This window comes from Salvelinus sp. IW2-2015, unplaced genomic scaffold (genome assembly GCF_002910315.2).
Source record: "Salvelinus sp. IW2-2015 unplaced genomic scaffold, ASM291031v2 Un_scaffold6323, whole genome shotgun sequence".
Taxonomy (NCBI): domain Eukaryota; kingdom Metazoa; phylum Chordata; class Actinopteri; order Salmoniformes; family Salmonidae; genus Salvelinus; species Salvelinus sp. IW2-2015.
In genome coordinates, this window is record NW_019947586.1 from 9,441 (window position 1) to 26,149 (window position 16,709).

General features: G+C 44.9%; 1 protein-coding gene across 1 annotated transcript in view; it reads left to right on the top strand.

Moving 5' to 3' along the window:
- The first annotated feature begins 368 nt into the window (after nt 1-368).
- LOC112078814 (proteoglycan 4) overlaps nt 369-16,709 on the top strand; it is a 19,575-nt gene continuing 3,234 nt past the window's right edge. Inside the window, exons 1-6 of the mRNA XM_070442145.1 lie at nt 369-485; nt 10,905-11,107; nt 11,187-11,247; nt 11,446-11,632; nt 13,068-13,164; nt 16,132-16,706. Coding sequence (XP_070298246.1) covers nt 392-485; nt 10,905-11,107; nt 11,187-11,247; nt 11,446-11,632; nt 13,068-13,164; nt 16,132-16,706 — 1,217 coding nt within the window. The 5' untranslated portion in view covers nt 369-391. The remainder of the gene's footprint in view (nt 486-10,904; nt 11,108-11,186; nt 11,248-11,445; nt 11,633-13,067; nt 13,165-16,131; nt 16,707-16,709) is intronic.

Consider the following 16,709-nt stretch of genomic DNA (forward strand, 5'->3'; position numbering starts at 1 on the left):
CACAGAATGAACATTGTTGCAAGCAGCTGGCAAATTTCACAAGTTCTTTCAGCTGATAAGGAAATGTGCTTGGGTCAACTACGTTCGGTTACATTCTGCTATTGTTTACAAGTGACACCCTATCGGCGCTGGAAATATTGGGTAAGCAACATTTTCCTGTGGATACCCGATCTCAACCTCCTACCGTCAAAAGGACCAACAGCCACGGGCAACCTGTAAAGGAAGTGTAAATATGATTCTTTTCAACATTCTGGCTTGCAGAGACTTGCATATTTTTTTAGCCAGACTTCTGGCTGAATCTGCATGGGGTAACCAGTGATCAGGTTGTCATACATTGATTATACTAATGTTAACCATCGTCATAAATACTAGTAGATGAAAACTGCTTACTATGTTGATGTTCTTCTGTTCTGTCAGCGCATCAACCACGAAGGGATATGTCGAACTGGACATTGATGACTCCAGTACTTGGTTCAAAGACTTGGGTAAGAAATATACTCTCTTTAATATTCATCCTCTCACATGTTGTCAATGGAAACTAAGATTCCTGACCAAAGTCACGTATAAAGGAGGTGGAGATGGGGGCTCCCGAGTGGCGCAGCGGTCTAAGGCACTGCATGTCGGTGCTAGAGGTGTCACTACAGACCCTGGTTCGAGATTGGGCTGTATCACAACTGACCGTGATCGGCAGTCCCATAGGGCGGCGCACAATTGGCTCGGCGTCGTCCGGGTTAGAGAAGGGTTTGGCCGGGTAGGCCATCATTGTAAATAAGAATTTGTTCTTAATAACTGACTTGCCTCGTTAAATAGAAAAATTAATATACGTTGAAGTCAGAAGTTTACATACACCTTAGCCAAATGCATTTAAACTCAGTTTTTCACAATTCCTAACATTTAATCTTAAAATTTCCCTGTCTTATATCAGTTCGGATCACCACTTTATTTTAAGAATGTGAAATGTCAGAATAATAGTAGAGTGAGTGATTTCAGCTTTTATTTCTTTCATCACATTCCCAGTGGGTCAGGAGTTTACATACACTCAATTAGTATTTGGTAGCATGGCCTTTTAAATTGTTTAACTTGGGTCAAACGTTTCGGGTAGCCTTCCACAATCGTCCCAAAATAAATTGGGTGAATTTTGGCCCATTCCTCCTGACAGAGCTGGTTTAACTGAGTCAGGTTGGTAGGCCTCCTTGCTCGTGCACGCTTTTTCAGTTCTGCCCACAAATTTTCTATAGGATTGAGGGCAGGGCTTTGTGATGGCCACTCCAATACCTTGACTTTGTTGTCCTTAAGCCATTTTGCCACAACTTTGGAACTATGCTTGGGTCATTGTCCATTTGGAAGACCCATTTGCGATCAAGCTTTAACTTCCTGACTTATGTCTTGAGATTTTGCTTCAATATATCCACCTAATTTTCCTGTCTCATGATGCCATCTATTTTGTGAAGTGCACCAGTCCCTCCTGCAGCAAAGCACCCCACAACATGATGCTGCCCACCCCGTGCTTCACGTTTGGTATGGTGTTCTTCAGCTTGCAGGCATCCCCCTTTTTCCTCAACATAATGAGGTCATTTCTCCAAAAAGTTCGATCTTTGTCCACAGTGCAGTTGCAAACCATAGTCTGTCTTTTTTATCGCAGTTTTGGAGCAATGGCTTCTTCCTTGCTGAGCGTTCTTTCAGGTTATGTCGATATGAGGACTCGTTTTTACTGTGGATATAGATACTTTTGTACCTGTTTCCTCCAGCATCTTCACAAGGTCCTTTGCTGTTCTGGGATTGATTTGCACTTTTCACACCAAAGTACGTTCGTCTCTAGGAGACAGAACGCGTCTCCTTCCTGAGCGGTATGACGGCTGCTGTTCCATGGTGTTTATACTTGCGTACTACTGTTGTACAGATGAACGTGGTACCTTCAGGCGTTTGGAAATTGCTCCCAAGGATGAACCAGACTTGGGAGGTCTACAATTTTTTTTGTCTGAGGTCTTGGCTGATTTCTTTAGATTTTGCCATGATGTCAAGCAAAGAGGCACTGAGTTTGAAGGTAGGCCTTGAAATACATCCACAGGTACACCTCCAATTGACTCAAATTGTCATTTAGCCTATCAGAAGCTTCTAAAGCCATGACATAATTTTCTGGAATTTTCCAAGCTGTTTAAAGGCACAGTCAACTTAGTGTATGTAAACTTCTGACCCACTGGAATTGTAATACAGTGAATTATAAGTGAAATAATCTCTGTAAACAATTGTTGTAAAAATTACTTGTCATGCACAAAGTAGATGTCCTAACTGATGTGCTATAACTAGTTTGTTAACAAGACATTGGTGGAGTGGTTGAACAACGAGTTTTAATGACTCCAACCTAAGTGTATGTAAACTTCTGACTTCAACTGTATGTATTATGTTGGTAGGCATTACCCAGTGTTCGACTTGCTCTTCGGAACCCAAGGGGCATGCAGCACTTATGTGAAGCTAGCCACAATAACGATTAGCCAGATTAGTAGAATTTGTGTTTCGCCTTCAAAATTAAAGTCCCTTATTTAAAGAAATGCAAATGGTTACAGATAGTAGAATCAATTTCACAAAAGACAATTTGCTAATTTGACCCCAAAAAGTAAATATCAGTTGAAATGGCTTTGTGGATGTATTAGACCTCAGAGTTGCGTTGTTGGCGTACTTATTTTTCACTGTACAGTCTTACCACATTACCACAATCCATAGGTATCAGCCAGCAGGTTGACATTTATTGTCATGAGTCTTGTCCTTTATACGGACGGCACTGAACAATTTCCCAGCTGCAAAGTCAAAATTGGCTGTATTGTAAAAAGTCATGAAAACATTTAGGGTTAGGCGTTAAGGTTAGCCGTGTGGTTAAGGTTAGGTTTAAAATCAGATTTCATGCATTTGTGGCCGTGCCAGCTAGTTACCACCTCCAGATCAATGTTCATTACAAAAAACGCTATTTCAGGACTGAAACCACTGTGGAATTAGCCACATTAACTTACCCGTACAATGTGTAATGAAAATTAATATTGCAATGTACAGCCACATTAGTGGAATTTGCGATTCGCATTAAAAATAAGTTCCTAATTGAAAGTGATGCAAACGGATACAGATAGTGGAATGATGCCATATTTGGAGTAAATAATATACCATTCCAACCTTGTTTTGTATAACTTCAGCACAAGACACCTAGTTCATTTGACCAACAAATGTGTTTAAATCGCTCTGTGGATGTATTAGACTTAATATTTTTMGGGGGAGGGGCATACTTATATTTCACTGTACAGCCTTACCTATGGATCTGGGGTATCAGCCAACTCAGTAACACCTACAGAATACAACTGTGTAGAGCTTCTACGCAAATAACTTTTTGGGCGACCCAGCCAAATTCACATTGACAGATCTATAACTAACATTTCTTTCTCATTTAAAGCAAGTCTAAGAAGCAGTAGAGCTATTTCTATGTTTCCATTCTTACATTTTGCGTCTTTTACTTTAGGTTTTGTACACCATCTTCAAACAGCTGAAAAAACGATATTTTTGGTTCTGGAAAATACATTTCCTAGCTCTTAGATGGTTCATTGATTCTCTACACTCGACTTGTTTTGTCACATGAACACATGAAATTTGGTGAAGTGGCGGAGCATTTCTGCGTAGTACATCATATTCTAATTTCCATATGTTTCCAAAATGGTATCGCAAGCGAAGCGTGTTAACGTTTAGACGGAGCAATTTGGGAGTGTCGGGCATTTCCCCCGGACGGAAGATGTTGCATGTCAGTGGAATGACAGCAATGCAATTGGAGTCATAATGGCATGTGTTAGACTTGGTGGAATGACCCATTAGGGATGGGCACGGTTAATTGAATATCCGGATATCCAAACAGATGTTATTATTCATACACMTGTAAGAGTATTCAGAGAAAGCTTTTTCATTAAGGCACTGCATCGCAGTGCTAGCTGTGCCACTAGTGATTCTGGGTTCCAGTCCAGGCTCTGTCGCAGCCGGCCGTGACCGGGAGACCCATGTGGCGGCCCACAATTAGCCCAGCGTCGTTCGGGTTGAGGGGAGGGTTTGGCTTGCAGGGATGTCCTTGTCCCATCGCGCACTAGTGACTCCTGTGGCGGGCTGGGCGCAGTGCCCGCTGACACGGTTGTGTCACGAGAATTATGTTCTCAGTGTTCATAGCCCAATTAAACTACTCAGTCTGCAACCCAGAATGTGTAAGATACTGGTTGAATGAAACAGACGGAGGCCCAGCTACGATCGTCAGAAAGTTTATTTACGAGAACGCTAGACCGTTGTACAAAACCATTCATTTTATACAGGCTCCTTACTTACATTCACACACTGACATTAGGTATCCTACGCACATACATACACACACAAACAGTAGGTATCCTACGCATATACTGTCCTACTACCCAGCCGACAAAGATTAGGGAGCCGGCCGTGAGAATCACTCTCCGTCCTCCCTCAAGATGGGGAGACCTTGTTGTATCATTTCGAGTTGACAGTGAAGACCTCAAACTGTGAAACAACACATGGAATCATGTAGTAACCAAAAAAGTGTTAAACAAATCGAAAGCACCCCCCACACCATAACACCTCGTCCTTCTCCATGCTTTACGGTGGGAAATACACATGTGGAGATCACCCGTTCTCAAAAAACATGGCGTTAGGAACCAAAAATCGCCAATTTGGACTCCAGACCAACCTCAGGCTAATCACATTAGCCTACGTTAGGTCAACCATAACGCGGGGGGAAACACCGCGTAGAGGTTTTTAAGAAGGAAAGAAACATTCCACCAACGAACTTTTAACAAGGCACACCTGTTTATTTAAATGCATTCCAGGTGACGACCTCATGAAGCTGGTTGAGAGAATGCCAAGAGTGTGCAAAGCTGTCGTCAAGGCAAAGTGTGGCTATTTTGAAGAATCTAAAATCTAAAATACATTTTTATTTGTTTAACACTTTTGGTTACTACATGAGTTATTTCATAGTTTTGATGTCTTCACTATTATTCTCGAATGTAGAAAATAGCCAAAATTAAGAAAACCCCTTGAATGAGTCAGRGTTCTAAAACTTTTGACCGGTAGTGTATAACTTACTTAGTGTGTGTGTGTMTTTTTAAATTTAAATTTTTTTTTCTTGGAATTTAATATCTTACACTACATGACCAAAAGTATGTGGACACCTGCTCGTCAAACATCTTATGCCAAAATCATGYGCAATAATATGGACAAAACATTTCTGTGCTTCCAACTTTGTGCCAACAGTTTTGGGAAGACCCTTTCCTGTTTCAGCATTACAATGCCCCCGTGCACAAAGCGAGATCATACAGAAATGGTTTGTTGAGATCGGTGTGGAAGAACTTGCCTGGCCTGCAGAGCCCTGACCTCAACCCCATCGAACACCTCCGTGATGAATTTGTGACGTCGACTGCGAACCAGGTCTAATCGCCCAACATCAGTGGCCCACACAGTGCCCGACACACTAATGCTCTTGTGGCTGAATGGAAGCAAGTCCCTGCGCAATGTTCCAACATCTAGAGGAAAGCCTTCCCAGAAGAGTGGAGGCTGTTATAGCAGCAACGTTCCAACATCTAGAGGAAAGCCTTCCCAGAAGAGAGGAGGTTGTTACAGCAGCAGAGGGAGGACCAACTCCATATTAATGCCACAACCTTTGGACATGTAGTGTATGTTTAATCCTTTATCATGGTTGATGTCTTGATGGATTTGTCCAAATTTCTGTCCTTGCATTTATGGCAGTGTAGGTTGTCATTATATCCAGGAATTGTGTACAGATCCATGCGACTTGGGCGTGCATTATCATTAGAGGTTGACCGATTAATCGGAATGGCCGATAATTTTCAAGTTTTCATAAACATCTGTAATCGGCATTTTTTGGACACCGATCATGGCCGATTACATTGCACTCAACGAGGAGACTGCGTGGCAGGCTGACCACCTGTTATTGCGAGTGCAGAAGGAGCCACGGTAAGATGCTAGCGAGCATTAAACATATCTTATAAAAACAATCAATCTTAACATATTTAGTTAACTACACATGGTTGAATGATATACTGGTTTATCTACTAGCTTGTCCTGCGTTGCATATATCGATGCGGATTCAATTTGTCATTGAATCACAGCTAATTCGCCAAACGGGTGATTTAACAAGCGCATTCGCGAAAATAGCACTGTCGTTGCACCAATGTATACCTAACCATAAACATCAATGCTTTCTTAAAATCAATACACAGAAGTAAAAAATTTAAAACCTGCATATTTAGTTAAAAGAAATTCAGGTTAGCAGGCAATATTAAACTAGGGAAATTGTCACTTCTCTTGCGTATGCACGCAGATGTATCAGGGTATATGCAGCAGTTTGGGCGCCTGGCTCGTTGCGAACTAATTTGCCAGAATTTTAGGATTTGACCATATTAATGACCTAAGGCTCGTATTTCTGTGTGTTATTAATTTAATTAAGTCTGTGATTTGATAGAGCAGTCTGATGAGCGGTGGTAGGCAGCAGGAGACTCGTAAGCATTCATTCAAACAGACATTTACTGCATTTTCCAGCAGCTCTTCACAATGCTTCAAGCATTGCGCTGTTTATGCTTCAAGCCTATCAACTCCCGAGATTAGGCTGGCAATACTAAAGTACCTATTAGAACATCCAATAGTCAAAGGTATATGAAAACAAGGGTATAGAGAGAAGTAGTCCTATAATAACTACAACCTAAAACTTCTTACCTGGGAATATTGAAGACTCGTGTTAAAAGGAACCACCAGCTTTCATATGTTCTGAGTAAGGGACTTAAACGTAGCTTTTTTACATGGCACATATTGCACTTTTACTTTCTTCTCCAACACTTTGTTTTTGCATTATTTAAACCAAATTGAACATGTTTCATAATTGGAGACTAAATAGATTTTATTGATGTATTATATTAAGTAAAAATAAGTTCATTGTTCATTCAGTATTGTTGTAATTGTCATTATTCAAATATATATATAATATAATATATATATATAAAAATTGCCTTTTTTTTTTTTTTTTTTATTCGGAGATCGGCTTTTTTTGGTCCTCCAATAATCGGTATCGCGTTGAAAAATCAATCGGTCGACTCTAATCATGCTGAACCTGAGGAGATGGCGGTAGATGAATGGCACACAATGGGCCTTAGGATCTCATCATGGTATTTCTGTGCATTCAATTGCATTGATAAAATGCAATTGTGTTCATTGTCCAAAGCGTATGCTATACCATAACCCCACCGCACCATGGGGCACTCCGTTCACAACGTTGACCTCAGCAAACCGCTAGCCCACACAACGCCATACACGCTGTCTGCCATTTGCCCAGTACAGTTAAAGCTGGGATTCATCTGTGAAGAGCACACTTCTCCAGTGGCCATCGAACGTGGGCATTTCCCACTGAAGTCAGTTACGACGCAGACCTGCAGTCAGGTCAAGACCCTGGTGAGGACGATGAGCACACAGATGAGCTTCCCTGAGACGGTTTCTGACAGTAAATATTCTTTGGTTATGCAAGCACATGGTTTCTTCAGCTGGCCAGGTGTCTCAAGACGGTCCCGCAGGTGAAAGAGCCAGATGAGAAATGAACATTCAATTATCTGGCAACAGCTCTGGTGGACATTCCTGCAGTCAGCATGCCAATTGACTTAAGACATCTGTGGCATTGTGTGACAACTGCACATTTTAGAGTGGCCTTTTATTCCCCCAGCACACGGTGCACCTGTCTAATGACCATGCTGTTTAATCAGCTTCTTGATATGCCAACCTGTCAGGTGGATGGATTATCTTGGTAAGGAGAAAGCTCACTAACAGATGGCAAAACATTTGTGCACAAAATTTGAGAGAAAAAAGCTTTGTGTGCATATGGAACATTCTGGGCATCTTCTTAATTTCTGGGATCTTTTATTTCAGCTCATGAAACATGTGACCAACACTTTACATGCAGTGGTGTAAAGTACTTAAGTAAAAATACTTGAAAGTACTACTTAAGTAGTTTTTTGGGGTGTCTGTATTTTACTATTTATATATTTTTGCTATTTTTACTTTTACTTCACTACATTCCTAAGGATAATTATGTACTTTTTTCTACATACATTTTCCCTGAGACCCAAAAGTACTTGTGACATTTTGACAGGAAAATGGTCCAATTCACACACTTATCAAGAGAACATCCCTGGTCATCCCTACTGCCTCTGATCTGGAGGACTCACTAAACAGAGAACTTCCCTGGTCATCCCTACTGCCTCTGATCTGGAGGACTCACTAAACAGAGAACATCCCTGGTCATCCCTACTGCCTCTGATCTGGAGGACTCGCTAAATACATGCCTCCTTTTGTAAATAATGTCTGAGTGTTGTAGTGTACCCTTGGCTATCCGTCAATAAAGAAATTGAAGATTGTGCCATCTGGTTTGCTTAATGTTTGGAATTATATTTTTACTTTTGATACTTTAGTATATTTTAGCAGTTCCATTTACTTTTGATTCTTAAGTATATTTAAAACCAAATACTTGTATGTTACTGGGTGGCTTGAGTCATTTTCTATTAAGGTATCTTTACTTTTACTCTAGTATGACTGAGTACTTTTCCCACCACTGTTTACATGTTACGTTTATATTTGTTCCGTATTACTGAAAGTCACCTTACCTTGATACCTAAATTGATAATGTCATTAATGTGGTTCTTCAATAATTATGCATAATACTTATTGGATACACGTTTGGTGATTTATTTTTTCACATCTGATCCTGGAAGGTATTTTGAACGACAGTGAAGTGATGAACAGCTGTGGTGACAGTACATGCGATGCAATAGCCAACGTGCTGGAAAAGAGGTGTTGACGAGGAATGTCCAGAATATAATATTTTGGTGTCTCATTCGTTACGCCGGTGAAGACTGTTGTGCCTGGACCCATGTTGGATCTAATATCCCAGTTGACCATATGTTGTCTGCTTGATTTACAGTAGAGTCTCATTAGATTTAAGAGAAAGCATCAAGGTAATGAGTTCTTGTTTTTGTGCCTCGGATTGGACACTGAGTCTACTGTGTGCAATTGTGTAGGATAGACTATTGCGGAACTCCCAGCTGATCAAATGGTTACCCGGACTATTTGCATTGTTTTACACTGCTGCTACTCGCTGTTTTATTTTCTATTATCTATGCATAGTCACTCTACCTACATGTACATATTACCTCGACTAGCCTGTACCCCCGCACATTGACTCGGTACCGATTCCCCCTGTATATAGCCTCCACATTGACTCGGTACCGGTACCCCCTGTATATATCCTCCACATTGACTCAGTACCGGTACCCCCTGTATATAGCCTCGTTATTGTTATTTTATTGTTGCTTCTTTTTTTAAACTTTAGTTTACTTAGTAAATATTTTCTTAACTCTGTCTTAACTGCATTGTTGGTTAAGGGCTTGTAAATAAGCATTTCACTGTGAGGTCTACTACACCTGTTGTATTCAGCATTTCACTGTGAGGTCTACTACACCTGTTGTATTCAGCATTTACATACAACCCTGTTGTATTCAGCATTTCACTGTGAGGTCTACTACACCTGTTGTATTCAGCATTTCACTGTGAGGTCTACTACACCTGTTGTATTCAGCATTTCACTGTGAGGTCTACTACACCTGTTGTATTCAGCATTTCACTGTGAGGTCTACTCACCTGTTGTATTCAGCATTTCACTGTGGGTCTACTACACCTGTTGTATTCAGCATTTCACTGTGAGGTCTACTACACCTGTTGTATTCAGTTTCACTGTGAGGTCTACTACACCTGTTTTGTATTCAGCGTTTCACTGAGGTCTTGTTGTATTCGGATCAATGTGACAAATACAATTTGAATTTGGTTTTTTTCTGTCAAACCATTTAGTAATGTTTATCCCAATGCCACACATTTATTTATAGAAAGACAAAATTGGGATCATTAACGTTAGCTGTTTTTCCCCCACAAAATTCAAATCACAGTTATTACAGTTATCACCAAAACTACCTCCTAATAGAGCCCCATCAGAAAACAAAACATTTAACAAATACCTGCTGTAACYGTAGGAGACATGCATCTTTCAAATTATTTGCCACAGATATAAAGAGCTCCACACATCATCAACTTGGAAAAATGGCAGAGAAAGGCAAGCGACAGCAGGAAAGTCCTGTCTGGCAAATGGCAATACTTTGAGAAGTGAAATGCAAACTTTGAAGTGTAATTTGAGGTACAGTAATGGTAGTACAGATGCAATGTGTTGTGAAATCAGAAAATGTATTTTAATGTTTTTAAAATTCTATAAACTGCCTTAATTTTGCTGGACCCCAGGAAGAGTAGCTGCTGCCTTGGCAGGAACTAATGGGGATCCATAATAAATACAAATGAAGTGGGATGAACCTGCTGCAGAAGTTTTCCTAAACCTGCTAGGAAAAGTCCATTTTGACTTGACAAAACCCGGGGGACTGAAGTAAGAGTCATTGTCCAACACATAGAACTGAATTGCCCCCTAGCAGTCATACTCAATAGGGCTGGAAAACCGACAAAAAATTATGTTTTAAACGTTAACAAATGTTTTCCATTTGTCACATCCTTAGTTCTATGATGGCAAACATCAGACTTCTCTTTCACTGTGGTTGTTAGAATAGGCTACTGTACTGATATAACACCCTGAAAACAACACTGTTTGCTGTGGTGGCGTTTGGTGGCATTCTGGTTGGTCAGAGTAGAGCAATGTTTTATTTTAACTATTCAAATAGAGAAATGATTTAAAATGCCCATCCCTATGACCCATCATCTGTCCTYTATGTTACCTTGTCTTTGGACACCCAATAACTAATGTGACTTAATATGTCCTGCAGATTCTCCCTCTGATGTTGGGGAAGAGCTTCCCCCTCTGTCTCCCCCTCCGACCTTCGCCACTGTAGAGAAGGAGAACAAGACCGCCAATGCTGTAGAGAAGGTGGAAGAGACTGGTAACCCTGTAGAGAAGGTGGAGAAGACTGGTAACCCTGTAGAGAAGGTGGAGAGAGAACCATCATCAGTTCCAGAGACTGGTGAAGCGGTAAAACACCTCGTACTATTCTGCAATGGAATTAAATGAAATGTCAGAATGCACACTTATGATCTGTTGTTGACACCAGGTGCCCCAAGGAGAAGAGATGCACAAGGAGGGGACCGCAGAGAGCACTTTGCTGGATACTGGTAGGTGATGACTGTTAATAACTGATAGCTAGTGACTGAAATGGCTTGTTACTGTGGCAGTATCTCTGGGCATATGTTAATGCCTCACCAGCCCACCTCTGTATGACATCAGCAAGTTATCTGTAGAAATCATCATCTGTAGAAATGTCTTGTCTTGATTGTCGACCCTTTTCCCTGTGTTTTCCTTGGCTGAGGTAGAGAGCCCATTTAAAAAGCACGCTCCCATCAAGACCTCCAGCCCCATAAAGCGGCAGGAGAGGGATGAGGACAAGGACAGAACAGCCTCTCCATTGCTCTTGATCTGTGATGATGATGATGACCACGGCCCTGTAAAGCAGCCTATCACTGCCCTGACACCACAGTGCAACGGACAGGCAGCAGATGGGTAAGATGCATCCCAACTCGATACTGATATGGAACGCTTGACAAGGAGTTTGTTGTTTTTAGTCTTGTTGTAGACGTGTTATATTGATTCAAATAGGAGGAAAGTTTGGTTCGTCTACGCTTCGCTGATGTTCCTTCTATTCCCCCCCTGGTGTTCCCTCTTCTTCTATCCCCCCCTGGTGTTCCCCCTTCTATAGGACCCCCGTACTGGTCGTTCCTCTTCTTCTATACCCCCTGGTGTTCCTCTTCTTTCTATACCCCCTGGTGTTCCCCCTTCTATACCCCCCTGGGTTCGCTCTCTCTTCTATACCCTCCCTGTGTTTTCTTCATTCTATACCCCCCTGGTGTTCCCCCTTCTTCTTCACCACCCCGGTGTTCCCCTTCTTCTATACCCCCTGGTGTTCCCCCTTCTCTATAACCCCTGGTGTTCCCCTTCTTCTATAACCCCGGTGTTCCCCCTTCTTCTATAACCCCTGGTGTTCCCCCTTCTTCTATAACCCCCTGGTGGTTCCCCTTCTTCTATAACCCCCTGGTGTTCCCCCTTTCTTATAACCCCCCTGGTGTACTATTCCTACTTCTTAACCCCTGGTGTTCCCTCTTCTTCTATACCCCCCTGGTGTTCCCCTTCTTCTATACCCCCCTGGTGTTCCCCTTCTCCTATATACCCCTGGTGTTCCCCTTCTATACCCCCTGGTGTTCCCTCTTCTTCTTAATCCCCTGGTGTTCCCTCTTCTTCTATACCCCCTGGTGTTCCCTCTTCTTCTATACCCCCCTGGTGTTCCCCCTTCTATACCCCCCTGGTGTTCCCCCTTCTATACCCCCCCGGTGTTCCCCCCTTCTACCTAATACCCCCGGTGGTTCCCCCTTCTATACCCCCCCGCTGTTCCCGCCTTCTATACCCCCCGGTGTTCCCCTTCTATACACCCCCGGTGTTCCCCTCTTCTATAACCCCCGCGGTGTTTCCCTTCTTCTTCTAACCCGGTGTTCCTCTTCTTCTATACCCCCCCCCGGTGTTCCCTCTTTCTTCTTCCCCCGTGTTCCCTCTTCTTCTATACCGGTGTTCCCTCTTCTCTATAACCCGGTGTTCCCTCTTCTTCTATAACCCCCCCGGTGTTCCCTCTTCTTCTCTACCCCCTCCCCCCGGTGGTTCCCTCTTCTTCTATACCCCCCCCCCCGGTGTTCCCTCTTCTTCTATACCCCCCCCCCCGGTGTTTCCCTCTTCTTCTAATACCCACCCCCCCCCGGTGTTCCTCTTCTTCATACCCCCCCCCCGGTGTTCCCTCTTCTCTATACCCCCCCGGTGTTCCCTCTTCTTCTATACCCCCCCCCGGTGTTCCCTCTTCTTCTATCACCCTCCGGTGTTCCCTCTTCTTCTATACCCCCCCACGGTGTTCCCTCTTCTTCTATATCTCCCTGATGTTTTTCCTCTTCTCCAGGGGATATGATGCAGTCGGGCTCTCCTCCCTGTCGGTTTTCTCTCAGCAAACAAAAGACGCCAGTTCACAGTATGCCGAAGAAGGAAGAGACACCTTGGTCAGTCTACTGGACTGGTTCAGTATGGAGGCTCTGTAGACTGATCTTAATCCCATACCTGGCTTTGTGGGCTTTTTTGTCTCTATATTTTTCATAATAACACAGATCAGTGCTACACAGGACAGGAGACCTTGGTTTGGGGTATGGCTGGGTGGCGGGTATGGCTGGGTTGGGGGTATGGCTGGGTTGGGGGTATGCTGGGTATGGGGTATGGCTGGGTTGGGCGGTACGCTGGGTATGGGGTAGCGTGGGGCTTCGGTTGAGTGTGGGTGCTGGCAGGCGGTTAGGGTGGCTGTTAGGGTGGTGCGGTGTTAGGGTTGGGTTGTTGGAGGCTTGGTTAGGGTACGGTTGGTTGGTACGGCTGGGTTGGGTCTTGGTTAGGGTGGTTAGGGTACGGCTGGGTTAGGCTTGGATTGGGATGGCTGGGTTAGGTTGGTTAGCTGGGTTGGGATACGGCTGGGTTAGGGTAGCTGGCTGGGATTTAGGGGGGTTGGTTAGGGTACGGCTGGGTTGGGCTTGGTTAGGGTACGGCTGGGTTGGGCTTGGTTAGGGTACGGCTGGGTTGGGTTGTTAGGGTTGGTTGGGTACGGCTGGGTTAGGCTTGGTTAGGGTACGGCTGGGTTAGGGTTGGTTAGGGTACGGCTGGGTTGGGGTACGGCTGGGTTGGGATACGGCTGGGTTGGGGTACGGCTGGGTTGGGGTACGGCTGGGTTGGGGTACGGGGTTGGGGTACGGCTGGGTTGGGGTACGGCTGGGTTGGGGGTACGGCTGGGTTAGGCTTGGTTAGGGTACGGCTGGGTTAGGCTTGGTTAGGGTACGGGCTTTGGTTAGGGTACGGCTGGGTTAGGCTTGGTTAGGGTACGGCTGGGTTAGGCTTGGTTAGGGTACGGCTGGGTTAGGGTACGGCTGGGTTAGGCTTGGTTAGGGTACGGCTGGGTTAGGCTTGGTTAGGGTACGGCTGGGTTAGGGTACCGGCTGGGTTAGGGTACGGCTAGGGTTGGCTTGGTTAGGGTACGGCTGGGTTAGGCTTGGTTAGGGTACGGCTTGGTTAGGGTACGGCTGGGTTAGGCTTGGTTAGGGTACGGCTGGGTTAGGCTTGGTTAGGGTACGGCTTGGGTTAGGGTACGGCTGGGTTAGGGTACGGCTGGGTTAGGGTACGCTGGGTTAGGGTACGGCTGGGTTAGGGTACGGCTGGGTTAGGGTACGGCTGGGTTAGGGTACGCGCTGGGTTAGGGTACGGCTGGGTTGGGCTTGGTTAGGGTACGGCTGGTTGGGCTTGTTGGGCTTGGTTAGGGTACGGCTGGGTTGGGCTTGGTTGGGCTTGGTTAGGGTACGGGCTGGGTTGGGCTGGGTGTGGTGCTTGGTTAGGGTACGGCTGGGTTGGGCTTGGTTAGGGTTGGTTAGGGTACGGCTGGGTTAGGGTTACGGCTGGGTTAGGGTTGGTTAGGGTACGGCTGGGTTGGGTAACGGCTGGGTTAGGGTGGGTTAGGTAGGGTAGCTGGGTCGGGTGGGTTGGGGTGGTTAGGTACGGCTGGGTTGGGGTACGGCTGGGTTGGCTTGGTTAGGGTACGGCTGGGTTGGGGTACGGCTGGGTTAGGGTTGGTTAGGGTACGGCTTGGTTAGGGTACGGCTGGGTTGGGCTTGGTTAGGTATACGGCTGGGTTGGGTACGGCTGGGTTAGGGTGGGTTGGGGTACGGCTGGGTTGGGGTACGGCTGGGTTGGGGTACGGCGGGTTGGGGTACGGCTGGGTTGGTACGGCTGGGTTAGGGTTGGTTGGGTACGGCTGGGTTGGGGTACGGCTGGGTTAGGGTACGGCTGGGTTAGGTACGGCTGGGTTGGGGTACGGCTGGGTTGGGGTACGGCTGGGTTGGGGTACGGCTGGGTTAGGGTACGGCTGGTTTGGGGTACGGCTGGTTGGTAGGCTGGTGGGTACGGCTGGGTTGGGGTACGGCTGGGTTAGGGTGGGTTGATGGTTTAGAGCAGACCTTTGTGTTTTATCTGTGTATTCCAAGGAAGGTGTTCTAGAATCTGTCTTATTCTGTTCTAGTTGTGTGAACATTTAAATGTTAAACATTGAAATGAAATTGGGATGGTGAATGTAAATGTTTACAAATAACTACTAACAGGTCCTGATCATCATCATAAAGGGAAATTAAACAGATGAACACACCCACGCAACAATGTTGTTATGTTAGGGGAGGAGATATATATATCTTTACAATATATTGCCACAGTTATATAACGCTCCGCATGTCATCTTCGTTAAGTTGGGAAAATGGCAGAGAAAGGCAAGCGACAGCAGGAAAGTCCTGTCTGGCAAATGGCAATACTTTGAGAAGATGAAATGCAAACTTTGAGAAGTGTAATTGAGTTACTGTAATGGGAGTACAGATGCAATGGTGAACCATCTGAAAGGGACGCACCGTGAGACACACAAACCGTTGCTGGCGGCAGGCCCCCAACAACAGACATTAGACCGCTTCACACTAAACAAGTGTGATATGGGAGTGAGAAGCACAGCGCTGATTCCAGAAATGACTGCAATTGATATGCAGCCATTGGTCAATGGTAGAGGACGTTGTCTTCAATACCCTCATGGCATATCAACAACCAGACTACAAGATGCCATGATGGCCTTAGTGGAGAAATTGGACAATAATTATCCTGCAAGTTCAAAGTGCAAGCTCTCAAACTATTTTTCTCATGAATCATTGCTAGGTAGTGTGTTTTTGTCTCATAATATGAAATGACAGGAGACTACCAGTAGCCTACTGTATCTAGGACTGTGGTAGATTGAACTTCATTGTACCCTAGTGGTCATACACAGTAGGACTATATTCTGCATTGTGAATTCATGTGGAATTGTATCACTTTTCTTATTTTTTTAACCAAACTGGACAAAATGGCAGTTTAAATGTTAAGAATTTTTAATTTGTCACATATCCCTATTGTGTTCATTTTTCCAGGAAGTTGACTCTGTCCTTGTGCAGCATAGAGACAGAGCCAGAAGAGCCTCCCCAAACAAGCCCGTATCCAGCAGTAGAACCCAAAGAACAACCAGCACCAGGGAAGAAGAGTTCTGGCCCACCACCGAGAAGAAGAGTCTGGCCCAACCACCCGAGAAGAAGAGTCTGGCCCAACCACCCCGAGAAGAAGAGTCTGGCCCAACCACCCGAGAAGAAGAGTCTGGCCCAACCACCCGAGAAGAAGAGTCTGGCCCAACCACCCGAAGAAAGGTCTGGCCCAACCACCCGAGAAGAAGAGTCTGGCCCAACCACGAGAAAAAGTCTGGCCCAACCACCCGAGAAGAAGAGTCTGGCCCAACCACCCGAGAAGAAGAGTCTGGCCCAACCACCCGAGAAGAAGAGTCTGGCCCAACACCCGAGAAGAAGCGTCTGGCCCAGCCACCCGAGAAAGAAGCGTCTGGCCCAGCCACCCGAGAAGAAGCGTCTGGCCCACACCCGAGAAGAAGCGTCTGGCCCCAACACCAGAGGAGGAGGCAGTACAGGAAAGGAAAGCCACTATCCTCCTTCCTCCAGAAGCT